General features: G+C 40.6%; 1 protein-coding gene across 1 annotated transcript; it reads right to left on the minus strand.

Moving 5' to 3' along the window:
* Positions 1-6,924: 6,924 nt before the first annotated feature.
* On the minus strand, positions 6,925-8,449 carry rrs1 (ribosome biogenesis regulator homolog). Its single transcript, XM_005814691.3, has one exon. It carries the CDS (start codon positions 8,417-8,419, stop codon positions 7,379-7,381), a length of 1,041 nt encoding a protein of 346 aa, XP_005814748.1. The 5' UTR covers positions 8,420-8,449; the 3' UTR covers positions 6,925-7,378.
* Between the last annotated feature and the right edge of the window lie 14,360 nt (positions 8,450-22,809).

Genomic DNA, 22,809 nt, shown 5'->3' on the forward strand with positions numbered 1-22,809 from the left:
ATGACTTCTTTTGTAAGGCGTCGCAAGATTTTCTCATTGCTACGTAAAAGTCACAGAAAGCCCCTCAGATCGACTTCAGATGACCGGAGGAGTCGTCTCTCTGCGCATCTTTTACACCCTTTCCTGTGCAAAACGTGCCTCCCCACTCTGTCCACAGAGTGACTGCCTCCCACAGCCTCCTACAACAAAAGATTATACAACAGAGAAGATCAAACAACAACGCAGAGGGAAGGGTGGAGGAGTTTCCTGCATGGATGTCAAGGCCAAGGTTGGGGTTGAGTTTGCAGTTTGCTTCCACTGAAAAGAGGTGTGATCAACAGCCGCAGGGGCGTTCTGAAAAGCACCACAGAAGAAGACACGCAGCAGCCTCTGAGAGCTGCTTTTGTGTTGCCGGGACAACGGGCACCATTCCTGCTCCTCTGGCAAGGCTTTCGGCAAAACTAGCTCACACTTCCCTTTGCTTCTGGGTTTTATTTTTAATCGCAAAGAAAATGGAGGTTCACGGCGTTTGAAGCAAAACGAGCAGAGAGGTGAAAAAATGTTGCATGAAGATTCAACCAGGGAGTCGTCATATGTTTTTATTGTCCTCATAATGGCTTATGTAATAAGCAAAGAGTATATGTGCATACATACAAAACATTGCATGATGGGTATGCAGTTCTCAAACAAAACACTTTTACGGCTAAAACACTTAATTGCTGCCACTGTAACTACAGTTACATTATACAAAAATATATCAGAACATCTCTGCTCAGTCAGCATTCCCCAAGGACAGGCAATGGAAAAAAACTCTGAAAATTGTGAATTACTCTCAATTGATAAACAATATTCAGCAACACCTTATCCTCAGTTATGAAGCAGCCTTGGCTTCGATCAATGAAAATTTGTGCGTAATAACGGTCCAGTCATTTGCTAGATGTGCAAAGCTGGCAGAAACAAGGGAATGAATATTGTAGTGTAACCAAGTGGACTTCTCTTGTCTTGGTTACTGCTTTGTGCCACAAAGTTCTCCAACGTGTACAAAGTGCAGCGTGACGACAGCATTCATTACAGCTTCTTGCTTGTTGAAATTTAGCAAAGACAAGAACAATCGACTTCAGGCACAGAACAATGAGGTTCAGACATTTTTTTTTTTTTTTTTTAAAGAAAATTTCTGAAACCCATCTAATCTCAAAAACACCGCCTACAAAGTCAACTCCTCTCAGTTGCCATGGACACAGAAAGGTTTTTCCTTAGTCACCCTCGAAGGCCCCATTGGTGGCTCCTTGGCATTCACTCTTTTTCCGGCGACTGGACAAGATTCTGTGGAGCAAACTTGGAGATCTGTGTAGCTGAGGTTGGGAGGGCTCAGGCGGAGGACTTTGGGGCCTCCGCACCGGGAAGGGGCCGTCGTGCTTAACCTGGCTCACATCCAGACCTCCTCTGCTGCTCCCCCTTCTCGGCGCCTGCAGAATGTGTCCACTGGGGGACAAAGAGGAAATAACAAACACAAAGGCCCTGTTTATTCCCTGTGACCTAAATTAAGCTGCTAGCAGACAAGAGGTTACAAGGAGCCGAACAGAGGACTTGAGTCTGGATTTGTAAAAGTTTGCGCAGAGCAGCTTTTACTCATCCTTTAATATATTGATATTTATGATTTAAAAAAAGGTTCGAAGAAGAAAAATTACCTCCACACTCAAACATTTCCCTCTCACTCCTCAAAGAAGAGGAGATTGGCTTCTGTGTATGAGTGTGTGTGTTGTTGTTGTGTGTGTGTTTGGGGGCTTGGCAATCACTGCGCTTTGTTATCTAATGAGAGGAGAGAGGGGCCACCTGTTCAGGGGCGCTGGGAGGAGAGCAGCGGGATCGGATCTGGACATGGGGGGATGTGGGGAACATCTGCTGGATACGGAGCGTGAAGTGCGGCGTGCGGACTGGCTGAAGGTGGGGGATGCGTGAAATTGTTTACGCAGTTGCTCCAAGTGTTTATTCTTTCATCCCCTACCTGCAGCGTTCGGTGTTGACTCTCAGAGATGAGCTTCTCTGCAAGTCCTTAGTTGGCAGGTCAGTCTGAAAAGAAACGCAGAATGACAAATTTAGGCATATTTTGATGTTTCTTGATTTTTTTAAGTTAATATCTGGACCCCACAGAAATCTCTGCTTTAGTTCAAACTCTGTTTTGTTTTGCTCTGAAGATTTTCTTTCTGCAGGTACACGGAAATGGACACACATTGTTCAGTCTAGGATTAAATAATCCTAGACTGAATTATTTAGTCCAGGCAAAAGCATTATTTAGATGCTTTTGCTCTCACAAAATCATCCACATTTTGAACTTTTTAAAAATGTTCTCATTTCACAGCCAGATATTTTAGTTAATTTGATCAGCGTTATATGTGAAAATGCAGCCTAAAGTAGGTGAAAGAGAAATAAAGCATGACTTTTAGCCCGACTCCAGTCCTCGAGAGCTGCCATCCTGCAAACTTTCTTTGCATCTTTGCTTCAACAAACCTGAATCAAATGTTTGCAGTCCCTCACCAGCTCTCATTGAGCTCTACAGAGGCCTAGTAATGAGTCATTGATTTGATTCAAATGTGTTGGAGAAAGGACTGCATCTAAAAAAGTTTGGCACCCTGTCCATATCAAAGCATATTCAAGAATAGAATTACAATGGTCCAGTCAAAGTCCAGACATAAAGACAATTGAAGTAAGGCTTAAAAAAAAAATCCATGTTCACAAAGTCTATTCAATCTGTTTAAACTTAATCTATTTTATCATGAACACTGGTCAAATATTTCACCCTCTGGAGCTGAAAGTACCAGTTTGTTGCTATAACTGTAAAGATGTTCAAGAGGTGTGCAACATGAGCAGCTCTCTTTTGCAGCGCTACTGAACACATCCACCAACCTGGCTCAGCTCCATCACGCACGAGGTGGGGAAGTAGCCCCACTGGCCCTGCTGCAGCCGCCCGAACCACCTCCCCTCCTCGTGCTTGGACTGAACCAGGATGACGTCACCTGGAGACAGGGCTAGCTCGTCTGGCCAGTGGGGTCTGTTGCTGCGCACCACCACCATCTAGCGGACACAGAGAGAACTACGCTTTTAAATAGGAGAGAAAATTTGGGATTTTTTTTTTTTTCGCCAAATAAATTAAACATCAGGTTTCGCTGCTGAAAGTGGTCGGTGAGTGATAGTGACGTTAATACGTGCAGGTTTACAGGCAGGACCGTGTGAATGGAGAGGATTAAGAGTCAAAGCTCGGAGATTAACTGCTGTGCAGTAAAATAGAAACCTTCAATCTGGGGTTACGACACAGTGTGGGACATTCATATACATATGATGCAGCGATGTTGATTGAATCAACATGTGATCATTTTCATTTAGAGCTGTTTGTGTAAAGAAAATAATAAACTTGCCTTTTCAGCTTCAGCTTTGCATCTATATCTCCCTGCATTCCAGTGAGAGTGGAGATGAGTCAGCAAAAAAAAAAGGAAAGAAGAACTGTAGTTTAATCAAGAATGCATAACAAAAATCACATCAATGCAGGTGTGGAGGCATCCATGCAGCTGCATCCTTCAGTTGATCAAGTCAGCCAGAAGAGACATGAGAGAGCCGACTCTGATCTAATAATAATAACACTAAATAATGTCACGCTAAAGCAAACTTCAGTGCAGATATGCTTCCACTCACCTTGTGGAGCAAGGACGGTGGTGAACACCTCAAAGTGTTCATTGCTCTGCATGTAGATGTGCTGCATCTTGCAGATCTGACCCCGACTGAAGCTCCTGCTCTCTAAATAAATGCAGCTGACTAATCCACTGCAGCACCGCCTTGAGCTTCCTTCCTTCTTTTCTTCCTTCTTCCCAGCAGTGAGTTTCACTGAAACATGCAGAGCACAATTAAGACCTTACCGGGTTTTTCATGTGAAAATGCATTTTTCATTTTTCTAGCGTTCTAATTCCTTCAGGTCCATTTTTAAATGTAACAAACAAGTTTTACATGAAGGTATTAGATAGAGTTCTACAGTGAACAGGCTTTGAATGTTCATCAGAAACTACACCAGAAGAAAGAAAAGTCAAATACAAGAAAATAAAAATAAAAAATAAAGGCACCAGGAAGGACACAAACAACTTGGGGGTAACAAAAGGGAGGTAGGACACAGAGAAGGAAGAGAGAAAGAGAAAGGAAAGATGAAAGCGAACAAGGATTGAAGGATGGACGAGAAGACAGGAAGGAATGAAGGGTGGAAAGTAGGAAGGATGGAAGGAAGGAAGGATGGAAGGAAGGAAGAAAGGATGATGGGAGCAAAGTAGGAAGGAAAGAAAGAAGAAAACAATAGAAATAAAGATGGAAAGAAGGAAGGAAAAAAGAAAGAAAAAAGGAAGGAAGTAAAGAAAGAAAGAGAGAAGGAAGGAAGCAAGCAAGGAAGTTAGGAAGGAAGGAGGAAGGAAGGGACTCAGTGATATAGGGCAGCAGATCCTAACCAGAAGGTTTTAATGATATTTTATTCTTTAGGGATTTGTTTCTCTTTGAGCGTCACGTTGCAGGTGCAGAGCTGAGACCGATCACGAATCATTTCATCAAATCACAGCTCAACTGATTGAGAGTTATCGACGGCGTCCCACTTTCCTGTGGCATGGCTGAGCAGGAACAAAGAGCAGCGGCTGGCTGGTGATGGGCTGCTCAACAGATGGTGATGGGAACCCTCCTCCTCCTCCTCCTCCTCCTCCTCCCCTGTGCTTGTGTCAGCGATTAAAAACCATCCATCAATCAAACACAGGAGCAGTCACTCCGCCAGATGATCATACGTGAAGTAAAGGCGCCTCGAACCAAAACAAAGCTTCAGCGCTGCTCTCATTCAAGGGTTGCTTATTGGTTTATGTAGTCCGCAAATGCTCACTGCTCCTAATTCAGGATGATGTTCCCAATCCAAACACTAAACCCGAGGCCAAGCCTTTAAATAAAACCGCAGCTAAGCCTTTTATGGGAAAAATCTCCCTGATGATCACTTCCAGGAAAAAGAAAGCGGTTTAGTCATTTAAACTTTGGTACTTTGTGAAGCTCAGTTAATTTGACATTAAATGTGGTTAAGCTGAGCGTGTGTCACATTACAACCACAAACTCTCCTGTGTTTTGTTAGGATTTTATCCGATGCACCGACAGAGAGTGGAGTGTAAATGTGAAATGTCAGGGAAATTAGAGAAAGGTTTCAACATTTTAAAAAGCAGGATGTGCATTTAAAGTAAAACTACATTTGGATGCAATTGTAATCTTTACAAGTCTGTCTCTATCAGACAGTAGTGCTACTCTTACATGTATACAATGCTTGTGTACTGTACTGTACCCCCCTTTGGTATCAACACACATCTTAATCTCTGGTTGTGAGATTATTTCTACCTTCTTTCCAAAATACAGGTGCTGTATTTTGTACGTTCTATATCCTAACTAATTAAACTGGTAGATGTATTGTTTTTGTTTTGTTCCAATTTTTCTCTCCTTCTCTTTGAGGTCACCGGGTCATGTGTTGCCATGGAAACACGCCCATGAGCAGTGCTGACAAGGACCTGGTGTTTTCAATCAACCTCACTGGGCAAATCTACTTTGTTTGAGAGGGAAGCAGAGATGTTTTGGATTTTGTTTGGGCACAGATTGTGTTTTTGTTTTGAATTTATTAAGGTTCATTGTAATTATGCAAATGATTTTTCTAGAAATATAGTTGAGTCCACATGTATATTTTCTATTGAGTAAATGCTGTCTCCACCCATTAATTAGACCTGGTATGAGCTAATAATTTAAAACCTGGGTGGCTCTGATCAGGGAGAGACTCTCTCTTCTGCTGATGGTTGAGATCATGTCTTGCTGTGAAACTGCAGCAAAGTGTTTTTAGAAGATGTGCATTTATATATATATATAAAAAAATAATTCAGAGCTCTGCAATTTTTGGATCCTGTCTGGTTCTTGCATTTTTGGTGGGCATTGTTTTGTTGCTTTGGCCAGTTTTCAGACCTGAAAGGAGTTTGACACAGACCTCAAACCAACACAGAATCCTTCACACTGCATTATGTTTTAGATAATCGTTCAGTCCCATTTATGACGGGATACGTTTACTGCGTCTCATTGCAGGAGCCACCGATCACCACTAAATGGCACTCCAAAGACTGATTTTTCATGCTCAGTGGTTGAAAATGCTAAATAGTAGAAACTTATTTATTTTAACTCGTTTATTTCAAAATGTTAGTTTTATTCACCATTTTAATTAAATGTATTCTGTTAGTTAGTTTACATGCCTGAGACCTTTATTTTCAATTTGCTAATATTATTTACCTTTTTGATGACAGCCTGGTGTTCTCACCGAAACCAGAATCAAAAGGATCATTTTTAATAGGTTCAATTAAAAACAAACATCTGCCTAAAACAAAAGTGAGACTCATTGTAGCTGCAAATAAGACTTAATAATCATAATAGGCGATAGCAGCTATTTTCCTTGTTGTTATGCTAATAAATTCTGTACTTATCGAATAAAAAAAAGCACAAATCCAGTTATTTACTGCAATAGTCAATAGTTATTTTTGAAGCGATGTACAGCATTAATAAAAACGTGTCATTTCATCAGTTCTCAGTGTCTGTTACAAACTGGGACAGACAACAGGCAGTAGTAATCTGATTACTTCAGATGAACAGATTATTAAGAGAACAGGTCAAGCAGCAAGAAAATCTGTGCTTTTGGTTTGTTCAACTCTTGATCTTAACAAAAATGAAATGCATAAAGGAAAATGTAAATTGACACACGTTACAAAATCTGATATACTGATTAATTTACATGCAATAATCATAAAAACTACTGTTTTTGCTGAGCTACAACTAAGATTAATATTATAAATATTTAATCAGTGGTGGCATCGTGGTTCAAGCCAGTGTGTAACAGTATAGAAACTTGAATAATCCAGCTGTATTGAATCTGTTTTATTTCTGCAGTTTAAAGTGTATTTTCAAAGTGACACAGATCAATATTACAAATGTTCCTTTAGTCAACAATCAGTTGTGATAGTAGCCTCCTCTTTTGCAACACAGGACAATTATCTTTCTCTAAATAAACCAAACACCTGAAATGAATAAATCCAAATATTTAGCTGCAATATTATTATATTACAAACGTTTTCACATCAAGCCTCTGCAGTGGTTTGAGCACATTCTGAAGAAAACAAATAGTTCATATGAATTGAACCATGCAGTATCTTAGTATGTTTATATTCAGAATCATATTCAGATTACATGTTTTGTCAACAAGCATCCAAGAATGCTTGGATCAGATTGCAGTTTTATTCATCAACATCAGTAAATCAGTTCATTCTGCTGCTTAAACGTCCAGAATAACTCCAGATGAAGCAGGGAATCAAAGTCCTCAGTGCTTCCCTGGTTTTCCTCTTCTCTTCCCTCCTCCAACTTTTCCTCCTTTTCCTTTCGGCCCCTTCCCCTTCCCCTTGCCTCTCCCTGCAGTGTTACCTTTGCGCCCCTTCCCCCCAGCGCCCTTCCTCCGCCGAGCTGCAGCCTCCTCTCTGTCCTCCTCCCTCATCTGTGTGTTCACCGCCTTGGTGATGTCCAGCTTGGGGGTCTTGCTGCCTATGGTCTTCAGCAGCTCCAGCTGTTTCTGCTTCTCGCTGGAGAAGTCCCCGATCAGGGGCTCGAACTTCCTCTTCTTGCCGGAGTTCTTGGGGGGTTTCTCTTTGGGCAGACGGTCCTGGAACCTCCCCACGGACGCTGTGGAGGTCTTGGCCACGCTCATGGCTTTGACCAGCTCGTCTTTGGACTGCTGGGCTTTAGGCAGCAGTCCCGCTCCGGGGGTTTTGACTTTCTGCGCTCTGGCGATGTTTCTCAGGCGGTTCAACTCGTTTTTGGCCACCCGCTCCTTCTTGGCCTTGTTCCGTTTGGCGAACTGGTCCTCGTTGGGGTCCGCGGTTTCCGGGACCTCGATCAGCCAGTCCTTGGTGTCATCGTTGGCCCGCTTGTAGCCCCAGCGCCTCCTCCACTCCTTGGCAGTTTCATCCCAAACCAAATTAGTCTTCTTCTTCTTCTGGATGCCTTTCAGCTTGGCGAACTGCTCCCACTTGGTCGGGGCTTTGGGCTTCGGCGGGGGCTTCTCTCTGGGCAGCCGGGTGGTCTGCTCCGGTAGTTTGGCCACGATAACCTCTTCGACCCTCTCCGTGGGTAGTTTCCATATCTCGTTGATGAGAAGCTGTGTGTTGTCCCGAGCTAAGGCTCGGAGGAAGTCGTCTCTCTTCTTCTCCCTGAAGTCACGGGACTCGATGCGGTTTTTGTCGCAAGCCAGGAGGTTCCCGACGTCAAACTCCAGGTCCAGCTCCTTCTGGACGGAGACGCTCTTCAGCTTCTCGGCCTCCTCCTGTTCAGCTTTTGCCAACAGCTCCTCCACACTGCACGCGGCCATGTTGGTCGGCTCACAGTGGAACACGTGTGGAGCAGGAAAAAACACGAGCATTTATTTCCGGTTCATGTGTGAACGGAGAGTTTCCTATTATGACCACAAGGTGGCAGTGTTTAATCAAATGTTTTAGAGTCCTCTGGCCTGTTGAGCACATTTAAACGCAAGACTTTAGTGTTTCCATGTTTTGAATATGTAACATGGAAATAACTGACTAGGAAGGAAGGATGAAAGAAAAGAATGAACATTTTTAAGAAAAAAAGATTGATATAAGGATGTAAAAGGGAAGAAAGGATTGCAGGAAGACAATATAAAGGGGAATGGAAGAAAGAAGTGAAAGAGAGAGGAAAAATATTAAAGAATGGAAGTAAGAGGAGGAAAGGAGTTTAGAAAGAGGGAACAAATTCATTATTGATGGAATAGAGGATTGGAGGAATGTGGAAAAAAAGGAGGAAAGAGACTGACAGTGAGGGAAGAATAAAGGTTATGAAGGAAGGAACGAGAGGAAGGAAATGACTGAATGAATGAAGAAAGAAAGTAGAAAAAGAACAAGAGAAGAATGGAGTGAGGGTAGGATGGAAGTAAGAGAAGGATGAGGGAATGAAGAAGGGAAAAAGAATGAGAGAAGAGATGGATGAAAGAAGGGAAAAATTAGGGAAGAAACAAACAAACAACGGAAGTCCAGTCTTTATTCGCTCAAGATTGGAGCAAATAAAGGAATAAATAATGGAAGGAGAAAAGTTGATATGGGGTTGGAAATAACCAAATTTTTTAAATTTGGGCCTGTTGAGGCAGATTCACATCTAAAAGATGCGGCACACCTGAAGACTGGAGATCAGAATCGCTGTAAAGTTCACCCCTTGCCCTGTTTAAAACACACTGAACACATGAAACAAGTTGCTCTGGTCAAATAAATTAGAGATAAACTTTTGTGACTATATGTAAAACCAAAAAATGTAAAAGAATTACTTCTTCATATCACCTTCAACACATACTTTTCTGAATTAAACAGGTATCAATACATCTGCAAGGTGACAGCATTTATTTCAGAAACGGGCTTAAACTCAGTGATTCAAACTCTTGATATAAACCGTGTTGCTAATTTTTCTGGAGCGATAAACAGGCTGCATAAAATAACTAATTCCTACGTTCATAACCAGCCTTTTAAAAATACTTGCCACTCCACTGCCTAGTGTAAGTTCATTTATATTCTCACGGCTTTGTCTGTTGACGCAAGGAGCTTTTTGAAGCACTGGCAACATATGGAGGAGCAGCACATCAGGCTGTGGATGTCACTGAAGTAGTGATTTGAGATGACAACTCCCAAAAGCTGTTAAGCTGAAAGGGATGAAAAGGGAAGGAAAATAGAATCGTCAGAAAAAAAAAGCCGTTTGGAGAAAGTCATTGTCTACGATTGATGTGTAGACTGAAGCTTACTCTCTACTGTATTGTTTTCAAACTGAGACCAAATCTTAATTATGTTAAAGATAATTGGTTGTTTTGGCTCCTTTGGGAAGTAGGAAGTAAATTATAGAGCAGCAATGCTTGTAATGACAAAACATTGGGATGTTATCAGAAAGCTTACAGTTGTTGCCCATAGCAAGATTTAAAAAACATTTTTATCTAGTTGTAAGAGTGGAAAGCAGTCTATTTAGACCACAAGATACATTTTTCTGAATTTAAACGTAGTCTAGGTTATTTTTGTAAAAATACAATCCATATTTTTCTAACATCTCCAAAGATAGAAATCCAAAAAGGAAGCGATTCGTCATTAATTTTGTCTGAAGATTATTAACCCACAAAATTATTTTATTTCAACCACACAATAAATAAAGAAGAACAAGAACAAGATGAAACAGAGAGGAAGAAAAAACTGTTCTATTATTAGGCGCGAAAATCTACTTTGGTGGCACAATGACGGCAAACACAGAAGGTGGTACAGCACTTTTGCAGCGCAGCAACAGCAGTGCATCGTCTTCACAGGATGTCTTCAGGCAGCGTGTTGAGTTGTGGAAATCCTGAGAGCCTAATCAGCCCAATACCACGCCACCACATGACATAGTTAGAGCCAAAAGGCTTGGGTGTGGACCAACCCTTTTATAGGTCAATCATAAACCTTTCTTACCCAAGCATATTTATTTACTTGAATTGGACAGAGTTGGGTTTTGGTTGGGAACTTTAGAAAAACTGAAAAAAGGGTTTTCATCCTTAGAGCACAGAATGTCATAAAGGTTGCCAAATACAGGATTTTAATCTTTCATATTCTAAACAAGAATGTCCAAAGGTTAAATACATTTCTTTAGCTCATAACAATAAATGCATGTTTCTATTATGAATTTATGGCAGATATTTCGACAGTGATCAGGCAATGAATATGGAACCTGAAAAAAATGGCTCTTCAGATTGTAAAGGTTGTACTGTAGATCTCTGAGCTTGACAGATGATTTGTGTTGTGTAGCATTAAGTAAGCAATATCCCAGCATAGTCTTTTCATGCTTTTGTTGCCCATGTAATTTGATCTCCATAAAAGGTAGGAACCAAGCTCAAATGGCCAACCTATAGGATTTTTGAAAACATTGTAAGATTCTGAGACACTGGCTTTCTAACTTAGAGAATCAGTCTCTGCTGGACAAAGTTACTGCTACACATGATTTGGTTAATATTCTACTCAAAAATCATAGCACTGAGCTGATGATCAGGTTACTTTATCTCTTGATAATCTATGCAAATGCTCAGTCTGCACTGATGAATATTTTCACTCACCACAACATTCTTCGCCTTGTCAAAAGCTTGAAGTGACTGGACAGATGGATAGATTCCTATGGAGTAAAGTCTTTATATACAAAAGCTTTTTCATAGCTTTACTAGTCCAGATTTGGAAAATAAACTTTAAATTCAGCACTTATCCTGAGAGAGTAGTTTGAATAAGTATCAATCCAATCAACTGCAAGACGTGATTGTCCACCTAAACTAGAGAACATTAATCAGAGAAGAAGCCAAGACACCCAAGGAGCTGGAGCAGCTGCAAAGATCCTAAGACCATCCTGAGTGGTCTGGATAAGAACCAGTAAATGTCTGGACAAGCATGGACTCCTTTTCATTTCTGATGCTTCACATTTAGTGGATTTATTGGAGTGATTCTTTTTGGAACAGGTTGTCTTGCACAGTTCTTTCTGATACGAGACTGCTATTCACCAATTATCACCTTTTCAAGAAATGTTTTCTTTTAGAAATATCTGTTTTTTGTGTGATAATTTTATCCTAACAACTCTGGGAAAGCAAATAACTCACTTTAGGAATTCCTTACCATCTTATGGGCCAATGTGAAATTACCCATAACTATTTCCACAGTATACCTATTTACCAAGCTTTTAGAGTGCCTTTACTTAACCACTTTGGGCTAGTTTATTTCCCTTGTTATTTAGGGTATTTTAATTAATTTGGTTGTATGTTTTGTTCTGAACATTTTATTCTACCCCCTTGATTCCTGATTGGGCTCGTTGGTCAATTTTTAAGTTTCTTTCCATTTAACAATAGACTCTAATTTATGTACGTCTGTCTCATAAAATCCTAATAATAACTTTGAAGTTACTGGATGTGAGAGTGGAAACCTTTAACAGGTACAAATTTGCAATGATGGATTTGAAAGAAAAAGAAGTCACGTGAATCCAACTTCCATTTATCACCCACTTTCTATACTAACTCTACACCTTACATAATCAGTAAGGCCTTAAAGGACCTCAAGCGGAAACTCTGAGCAGGAGGATAAAAGCTTTGTTAATCATATACTCATCATTTTTTTTTGTTTTGACAAAATTGTGACCTACTGCAGCTCGGTGGAGACCGTGACTCAAAAGATCATAGGGTGTAAGTGATGACATCAATGTAAAAAAGCCTCCACTGTGCTGCAGATTACCAAACTGAGGGACGACCTCTGCAACTTCCCACATCACCAAGCTCGACCGTGCTCTGCCTGCGTCCAGCATCCAGCATGGAGCCACTTCAGCACACCCTCGCACGAACACATACGCAACGCTTCTGCTTCTGCTTGCATGGTCAGACCCCCTCTCTCCTACACACCCACACACACACACACACACTTGGACATAATGTTGTTGGAATGATATCTCAAGGACTCTCCATGCCACGCTGGGTCCAGGCAGCCGGCCAGGTTTTTGGTTGCTGGACTGATCTGGACGGAGAAGGGCGGCGCTTCTAGGAGACCACAGCTCTGTTTCTTGCTCAGTCATCTGCAAACATTATCCCTGCTGTCTCCTGGCTTCACAAGACTGGGTAACACTTGCTCACAACAAGGGATGCAGGTTTACATTTTAGCCTCTTTTTGAGTTTTAATGAAAGGAGAAGTCATTGTTAACAAGCATTCCCTTCGAAGCGGATGATCAAGTTAATTCTCTGACCGTGGAAGCAGCAGGTATCTGTGAGGTGCTGCTCTTTGCCAAATGATATTTCTGTCCCAACTTCAGATCAATAAAGGCTCTGACCTCAACTGTCAGCCAACTAAACTCTGTTCACGATGGGACACTGAGTGGTATGGAAACAGGAAGCAGAAGCAGGAAGAACAAAACTGACTTTTGTTGTGATATTTACCATGGAAATACATCTAAAGTGCTGTTAAAAATAATTTGACTTCTTACCCATTTTATTTATAGTGTGCACTTTCTTTAGTCTTGAAAGACAAAGACAAACTGTGTATCTGGAAAATAGGCTAATTTCATTTACTAAGGGGCAAAGCTGCACAAAACAACCTGACCTGATGTGAAACAGTAATTGAACCCTAAACCTAATAACCACCATCCTTAATGACAACTTCTGCAAACACTGGCAGTGAGTATTAAACATCATTGTAAATTAATTTTGGCCCACTCATCTCAGAAAAATATCAAAAACATTAGGAAGCAAGAATTTATAAGACACAATAAAAAAATATTAGTGTATCTGTAAAGTTAGAGGAGAAGCAGGTCGGTCAAAATGTCCAGTTTATAAATCATTTTCATTGAACAATATCAAAATATGTTGGGCAGGTTGTCCGGTGGTTTTCACAAACATGGTTTTAGGTTGTCAGACAAGGTCAATTTCAATGATTTATTGATCTTACAGATTCCTTTAGATTAGACAGCATTCTCACCCATCACCCATCATTCCCACTTACCTGCTCTGATACAATCCATGCCTCCGCCCACTTAAATTATCATGAGACAGACGGGCAGACGGTGAAGTAAAGCAAATTTCATCCTGCTGCCAGGTGTTGTTGCTAAAATGTAGATCTACAGGGCATTTAATTCTAGTTTTACAAACATTTTCCCCACAACGCTTTCAAAAGTCCGTAAAACGTTCATTTTATGCAATCTTTATGCATCTGCGACACATTAACTAATATATAACTTCCAATAACACAAAGTGTTTGTGAAGACAGGAGACAGAAATGTATTCCTCTTGACAAAATGCATAAAAATACTTTCTCTGGCCTCAAGCCAAGTAGGTCAAACAATTTTATGTAATAAGGGAACAACTAAAAATACACAAGCAAACTGTCAGCAGCTAATCATGTCTGATTTATGCCAGGATGGTGCTGATGAGATTATTTTGCTCCTCTGTGTGTGGGCCCGCGGCGCTCTCAGCTCCTCTTTGATGCTAACAGGTCAACTTTTGGAAACGGGAAGAAAGTTTCAAGCCTCAAGCCAGTTTTTGCATGGCTGCATTTCTTTTATTTTTCCACCCAAGTAAAACGGGAATCCTGTTATCTGCCGGTAACTACTCACATTTTGCTTGCAAACAACAGGCATTGTAGCTTCAAAACTAAATCAAAGACATTACATGTAGTAATGTAATGTTTTATCTGTGGATGTTTTTGATGTAGTGTATGTGCCACAAGGTGCAGCTGGAATGGGCTCTGCAGCCCTCTGAATATAGCAAACCACTGATCCTGTTAGGGGTTTGTCCTTGCTTGGTGAACCATTCACCAGTTGTATTCATTCATAAAAACCATAAATGTGCAAAGCGGCTTACCGTCTTTATTTATATCTCAGTCATTCTGCTACACAGCAGAGAGTCTTTCACAAAGGAGATGGATGATAGCGATCAAGTCCTGTTTCCTAGATTTCCTTGCTTCAGGTTATCCTTTCGCTGCATGTAGGGATATATCTTTAGATGTGTGAATGCCTTCTCCGTTTATAATTCTGTAGTCAGAGTTTATATAAATATCACAGGTGCTGTTTTTGAGCTGTGAACACATGGAAGTGACAGACGAGACAAGAAAAGCAAAACATGAGCGCCCAGACAAGACCTAAAGGGGGTAAATAAATGAATTTGGCTAAGGCTAAACATTTTTAAAAGATGCTAAGCTTCTTTCAAAACAGGAAAATGACATTTAAAATCCAGAAAAAAAGACAACTGAAGGGAAAAATACATAATAAGATTAATGCTCCTTTCAGCTCTGCAGTCTCTAACGACTATCTGCCTGAGAGCTGTCAAAAACAGGGCAAAGACGTTGAACTGTGAACTATTTGCAAGTTTTCGTGTAATCATTATTCATGATGAGTGCTGCCGTTTTTCTGTTCTTCTTTTGATTCCTTATTCTGGTCCCGGATTTCCTTTCTGTTAGTTTTGTCTTTTGCTCCCCTCCCTCCGTGCCGCAGGTCCTTGCTTGCTAATCGTTACACCTGTCCTGTTTGTCATTCATTACTTTGGTAATTATTCTGCTTTTCACTTGCAGCATGCCAGATCCTCACTAGCTGGGTACATCCTGGACAGGTTGTCAGTCAATCAGAAGGAAAACCCATACCTAAAGGGACATTAAATATTCAGCAAAATAAACTTTATTCAGTGGTCTTCAAAATAAAAGCATACCAAAACTAAAACGAACATCCTGTGTCAGTGAAGACGATGCTTTCCAGCAGCCTCACATGCACGCTCACACTCACACTTATCAACTATGCAAGGTTCCCAAAGCTCCCACAGTCGAAGAATATGTTCCCAATTTCCTTTTATACACCATGTTCCAAATTATTATGCATGTAATCTTTTCTCAGATTTTCTTAAATGGTCAATGCAAATGATGGTCAGTATAATTTTCAAGTCATGGACTATTACAGTATAAATCAAATTTTACTGAACAGAGCTCCCCAAGAGAACAGTATTTTTTTCAAAAATAAAAAACTGAAAATGCACTGTTCCAAATTATTATGCACAGCAGATTTTCTAAACATTTTATGGATTATAAAGAACTGCAAACGGTCATTCTTTGAATGTGCAGTGTTAAGTGGTCACATGTACTAAAATCAAAAGCTATATCAATCAAAAACATCTTAACAGACTGAGTTACATGTTAACATAGGAGCCCTTCTTTGATATCACCTGCACAATTCTTGCATCCATTGAACTTGTGAGTTTGTGGAAAGTTTCTGCTTGAATTTCTTTGCAGGATGTCAGAATACCTTCCCAGAGCTGCTGTTTGGATATGAACTGCATTCAGATCTTCTGCTTGAGAAAACTCCAAAGGTTCTCAATAAGGTTGAGGTCAGAGGAGGATGGTGACCACACCATGAGTTTCTCCCCTTTTATGCCCATAGCAGCCAGCCACACGGAACTTTTCCACGTTTTTGTCATGATCTTTTGTTAAAAAGTCATGTTGTCAAAGGAGTTATTGTCTCCTTTGATCATTTCTTTAATGTTTTTTTTTCTTATTTCTTCCCATTTTAGTTTACTCCTTGTGTTGGTTCAGTGATTATGATTGTTTGTGTTTTGGATTCGCTTCATTAAATTAGCATTTCTGTTTATTGTTCAGGTTTCCTTTCTCCTTTCGGTCTCTTTATTTCTGTTTTTCCATTCAACTAACTGCGTTCAGATGTCACCTAATTAGTAAATAGAGTCCACATACAGTACATGCTGTTCTGTGAAGGTTTATTAGAGAACATTAGTAAATAACCACAACATAAAGAACAAGGAAAACAGCAGACATGTCAAGTTGTTAAGACGTTTGGACCAGGGTTTCCCATGTTTTGGACACTTTCAACCGATCATCTGAAAATGGAAAGAGTATCCAAACATAACTGGACAGGGTTGTCTGACCAAAATTGGAGAGAATTATTCAGAGAAGCAGCCAAGGTGGAGAATACAGGACAATTATTAGTCATGCAGTTCACAAATGGTAAAGAAAGAAGCTCAATTTGCAGTGTGTCACAAATTTGACCACAAGTCATGGACGATGCGCTGGACACAAAAGGAAGGAGCTCTGATGAAATAAGACCAAAAATGAACTCCCTGGTCTGGAAAACACAGTCATCACCATGAACATGAAACTCTCAAAGCAGCATTGTGATGTAGGGATGCATCTCTTTGGTAGATGTAGGGAAGCTGGTCAGAGTTATTAGAAAGAATGAGAGGAGGTGTTATAGGACTATTATGGAAAAAAACCTGTTAGAAACTGCAAAAGAGAATGGGGTGGAGGTTCAACTCCCTGTAGGACAATGACCCTAAACACCCAGCCAGAGCTGCAACTGAATCATTTGGTTTAAGAAATATAAGAAAAGTCTGAATACAACTGACAACCTATGGAAAACTCAATCCAGTCTGACTCCCAAAGAGCAATTTTGCAAATCAGAACGGATAAAAACGTAAATCTTGAGATCTGCAAGCTTGGTAGAAACAAACCCTGAAAGTACCGGTAGAAGCGCAAAGTGGTTCTACAATTCAAGACTATAATACAATACATGTCTACATATAGACATGCACCTCTCAGATTTTTGTGAATGGTTTTGAAAGATGTATCATTTTCCTTCCACTTTAAAAAGCTATGCTCCTTTTTGATGTTATATAACATAAAGTAGTATTAAAATACATTGAGACTTACAGTCCTAAATGGTGATGGGACTTCAGTTCAAATGATCTACTTTTAAGTAAATAATGATACCAAGAACTTAGGTTTGAACGCCTCACGCTGAATCGAACTAATCTAACAGCTGCATGTACGTGCTTGCGGAAAGCCGTAAAATATTATAAAAAGGGACTCGTTCTGAGCCTTATCCTCTAAAGCTCTGGAGAACATCTTCACTCTACGGTCACGGCTCACACAAAACTTCATCCGGGGTGTTGCCGTGCATCCGTTCCTACAAGAAAAACCACGGAGAACTAATCCTGCTTAGCTGAATTCACCCTGGATAAAAAACCAGAGAGAGATGACACCACCAGACGAGGGCGGCTGGCTAACAAGAGGACCATGTTTAAATTGGGTGATTTCAGACGATATCTGTCCGCGTCACTGAGGACCTTATAGACCTCACTTAATCACACCCGGGGCTTTGGGCCACTAATTACGCTTTTCCTCCTCGCATCTCCAAGCTGAACATCAGTTGTGACCTTATCTCTGTGTCCGGCAGAGTGTTAGCATTCACATGGCAAGAGTGGCGATGAATGTGATTATTGGAGCCCAAAATAATAACATCGACGTCTCCGAGCCACCAGTCGCCATGCAGACCAATTGTTGTAGAGCCTCCCCCCCCACCGCCCCACGTCGCTGCCCTTCCTCCTCCAAATTAGAGAAGACGAGGCTAAAAATAGAGACATTGTGGCGCCGGATCTTTGGGAGAAACCCATGCACAATGCAAGATGTGTGGTAGGGGGTGGGGATATTAATAATTCAGGGAATTTAATCTCTCATAACGACACCTACAGCAATCCGGTTATAAAGTTTATCACAGCTCCGGAACCTGGAAATAAAAAAAAAAAGATGTGCAGGCATTATCAAAGTGCAGGAACATACAGAACATAAATAAAGACATCAGTTTAGTGCCTCAGCATTTAAATAACGCAAATACAAACAAAATAATAACAATAATAATACCAGGTTTGACCTAAAACCTTTGTCGTCACTTACATGTTACAGATCAAAGGAATTTTGATTGACGAAAATTACCAGCATAATTTAAAAAAAACAACTTAAAACTTTCAAATAGCTTTCCAATGATTTGATTTAGTGGCAGGAAACAGTTTTCCAAACCAGCCTGTCTCTGTGAGCAACAAAAGTCATACTAGTTCTGCAACTCTTGGCAGCAACGGTTGCCATTGGGTGTTTGCGATAGTTGCAGTGAGTCTTTTGTATCCGTAAGCAGGAATGTTGTCCCATTTACTTCTGATTATTGCTGTAATTCAGCAACACTGGACGGTTTTTAAGCATGGACTGCATGTTTTAGGGTTTTACCACAACCGCTTAATTGGATTTAGGTCCAAACTTTGACTACGCCACTCCAAAGTTTTCACTTTATGGGCTTCCTGTGTGCTTTGGATTCTTGTCCTTCTGCAAAACCCAAGTTCACATTAGCTTGAGGTCATGAGCTGACGGCCGGACATTCATCTTTAGGATTTCCTGATAGAGAGCAGGATTCAATGGTTCAATCAATTATGCCAAGACATCCAGGTTCTGGAGAGACAATGTGGCCCCAGACCATCGCACAACCACCTGATGACCGACGGCGTCATGTGGTTTTCTGAAATACTGGTACATTTGCAACAGATGTATCAGGGCAAGTGCATAAATAGCACATGATCTTGTTAGGACTTTACTCGAAATAAATATTTGTTTTCCTTATACAATCATCAGCCCTCCATGTGCACACAGAGAGAGTAAGACAGGACGAACAGGGAAACTCTCAAACTTCCGCCAAGCCTGCAGGCTGATGTGTCATCCGGTCCCTCCGGTAGATCCTGAGAAATCCTCTTTGAAGCCTCCAGTAATGAGGGCTGGTTTGTCTGAGGACTGGGCCCCTTGTGCGAGGAGCATCCAGGGCCCCTATTGATCTGCTGTTAATTAGTCTGTAGATTCACATTGGTGAGTAATGAGACCAAGCAGCAGCTTAATGAAAGTGGAGAGTCACTAATCCCATGAGTGAAATTTCCCTTCAGGAAGGATGTGGGATTCCCTTTAAAGAATATTTGAGAGAGGGGAAACAACACAATGTGCTTAAGGATTTATTTAGTATTAGGTAAATCTTTTTTGTTTTTAACCTGAAGCTTATTGAGAGCCAATCAGAGCTTGTGAAGAATTTTAATTTAAACAAAGCAGCTTCGATCAGCTATCTGTGACAAGTTTTATCACTGAGGGCTTTTAGTCTCTGTAGACATCAATTAAACTTACTAATTGCTGCAGGGAATCTGGAAAAAAGTAATACAAAAATCTTAATATATATATATTTACTTATCTATTGAACTTTGAAAAGTATCCATTACTTGTTGAACAGGTAAAAGCAAAAGACATACAATAACTTTAGTTGTGTGTTTTTTTTAATTTACAATCCACTTTGAACTTTAAAATTTGGACAGTGAGGAACAAAGTCTGTTGGAGAACTCAAAATCCAGACCTAATCTTAGCTGGGAATCTGCGCCAAAAAAATAAAAAATAAAAATAAAATTCACAGGTGATCCACAACCAAACTGAGCTTGAGCTACTCTGCAAAGAAGAAGAAAAATGAAGTTTGCAGATGAGCCGAGGTAGAAGAGACAGATCCCAGAAGACTTGCTGCAGCTGATTGCAGTAAAAGGTGGTACAAATTACCAGTGTAGTAAAAACACTTCACTACTTTACTTAAGTATATTTTGGAGTACTTCATACTTTCCTCGAGTATGAAAATTTTTGATAACTTTCACTTTTACTTCACTATATTTCCGAACTTAATTGCGTACTTTTACTCCGATACATTTTCAATGTGTGGTTTAGTTACTCGTTACAAAAAAGCGAGAGAGAGAAACGCAAGTGTTTTGATCCCACCTACTGATTAGCAAGTAGCAAGTAGGCTACCGAACAAAGTCGGTAGCCTACTTGCCTGGGCTTGTTCATCACCACCAATAGGATACACCTGTTTCGCTTCTCCCATTAAACACAAAGAAAGTCTCGCAATCAGCAGCAGTCACATGGAGGAGGAGACGGAGACCACAACGACTGCAACTACATTGGACACGGCTCCAGGGGAACCACCAGCTGGTGATGAGAGCCCATGGCCTTATTTAAACACAATATACTCTTTCGTGGGTGTTAAAGATTCGTCGTACCGCATGCAGTTTATGTTATTCCTGCCCGAAGATGTGGAAATTCTATCTTACAAAAACTCCCCGTCCAACTTGAAGAAACACATTGAGGTAACTTCTTATGAAATGGTTATAATCCTCCTGTTTCAGTAACTATAGCTTGGTCACTAGGCACTACTGTATTGTGAAACGTTGACCATAAATGAACTTTGTTTGGTATTGTTTCAGTTCCACACGTGGTGTATTTAGCTGAGGCCTAATGTTGACTGTAGCAGGCTACCTAGACTCCTCTGTTCAAGGGGGGACAGAAGCCATAGCGATAGCAATTTAGACTAAATTTAACGAATATAGGAAAGGCATGCAAGTTCAAAACCAGGTTTACAGATGCCAATAAGCTGCATTTCCCTCCCAATTCTTTTTTCTTTTGCATAATGACCAGTTGTGTCCACCACTGACTGTAGCATTGACTGATTCACTGATTTGTGAAGTAGAGTAATCGTAACAGCTCTTTTTCTTCATGTTGGCCGCATTTTCTGTACTATTTATTTTTCTCATTTTCAGCACTGACCTTACTTGAAGGGAAAACTTAAGGCTTACAAAAACTTTGTATTTTCTGTCCTGGAGGCTGGTTCAGTTGTAAAACAGGTTAAGTTAACCTTGTGCTATAGGTAAAGCACCTAATTTTCTTAACTAAATGATGCCTGCAGGTATATCTATTAGCAGGTTTAATTTTGCCTGCACTTGGTTGGGTACATTATTTTAAGTGTATTTGACAAGTTTACCAAAATATAAAAAATGTCATTCAAACTGCATTTGCCTTGTTTTACTTTTTACTTGTACTTTTCATTACATTACTTGAGTACATCCATTTTTACAGCAATTTCCATACTTAAGTACAAGAAGTTTCAGATACTTTAAGACTTTAACTCAAGTAACATTTCAGTCAGTGACTTGGACTTTTACCAAAGTCATATTTTGGAGAGGTACTTGTACTTTTACTTGACTCTGAGATTTCAGTACTTTATACAACACTGCAAATTACTATATATATATATACTGCTCAAATAAATAAAGGGAACACTTTAAGTGTTAAACACCTGTTTAAGTGTTCCCTTTATTTTTTCTTGAGCATATATATATATATATATATATATATATATATATATATATATATATATATATATATATATATATATATATATATATATATATATATATATATATATATATAATTTTTCATTACTCAAATGAGAAAATAGCTTACACACTATTACACTTGCCGTCTTTCTACGTCTCCAGCAGGAAATGCGTTTGCACTGTTTGGCTTTCATTCACTGAAGCGCCGTGTTCCATCTGATGTAGAGCACTTCACGCACCCTGAATAGATTTTGAAGAGATCCATGAGGGGGAAGTAACTTCGTTCCCCTGCCACTCAGCAGAACAACTCACACAGATCAGTCAACGGGGATGAACGAGGCAGACGAAAGCTGCTCATTAGCTAAAGGGCAGAAGTCACCTTGCTCCACTCACCCTCAGGGCCACTGTCACACGTTTCTCGCAGCGCGCTGGTGTCACCGGCATGCTAAGCGTCCCCGGGCGATCCGATTCGCGACGGATCAGGGAGTCCGCGATGAGGATGATCTGAACTCTTCTTCATGTGTCCCTCAAATAGATCTTTGGCAGACTATTTGCTTTGTTCTCCATACAATGTTTCTGATTAAATGTTGCTCACGCACCGCTTGCCCCGCTGCCTTGACTCCCCGCAACAGCTTGTAATTGCAAGCAGCGTTCCCCCCCCCCCCCCCCCCCCCCCACTTGTTCTCACTTGTAGCTTGACAGAGGCCGAACTGCGTCTTGATTTCATAGGGGACGTTCCTACGATATAAATAATATGGGTCACATTTGTCTGAGCCGCAGCCCTCGGGTCTGAGAGTGGCTGCTTTGATGTGCAGATCTCATCTCCTCACTTTTCCCCAGAGTGCACTAGAGTCTTATAAAAGAATTCAGGTGAAAAACACTCAGTGTTCCTTTAAATCCTGTTGAGACTTTAAGTTTAAGCGTCTCTGCTGTTAAAATTGCGATTTATGCTCTGCTTCGCCGTGTGAGACAACTCCCAGGTGTCTTAACAAATCACAATGGCAAGTGACCTGCATGAATAAGTTGCATTAGCGGAGAAAAACCATTAAAGATAAGTGGTCGTGTGCCTCGAATATGCTGACTTGTGTGAAATCGCTAAGCGGATCCTGCGCCTCCGTCAGTCATTCTCAAGAGAAATGCAGGTTGTGACCTTCTTACACTCAAAGATCCGATGTATAGGAAGGAGGCCTTTCAGGAAGCATTTCTAAAGCCGTGGACAAATG

This window comes from Xiphophorus maculatus, chromosome 21 (genome assembly GCF_002775205.1).
Source record: "Xiphophorus maculatus strain JP 163 A chromosome 21, X_maculatus-5.0-male, whole genome shotgun sequence".
Taxonomy (NCBI): domain Eukaryota; kingdom Metazoa; phylum Chordata; class Actinopteri; order Cyprinodontiformes; family Poeciliidae; genus Xiphophorus; species Xiphophorus maculatus.

Coding starts and splice junctions, on each gene's coding strand:
- rrs1 (XM_005814691.3), bottom strand. CDS start 8,419: ATGGCCGCGTGCAGTGTGGAGGAGCTGTTGGCAAAAGCTGAACAGGAG.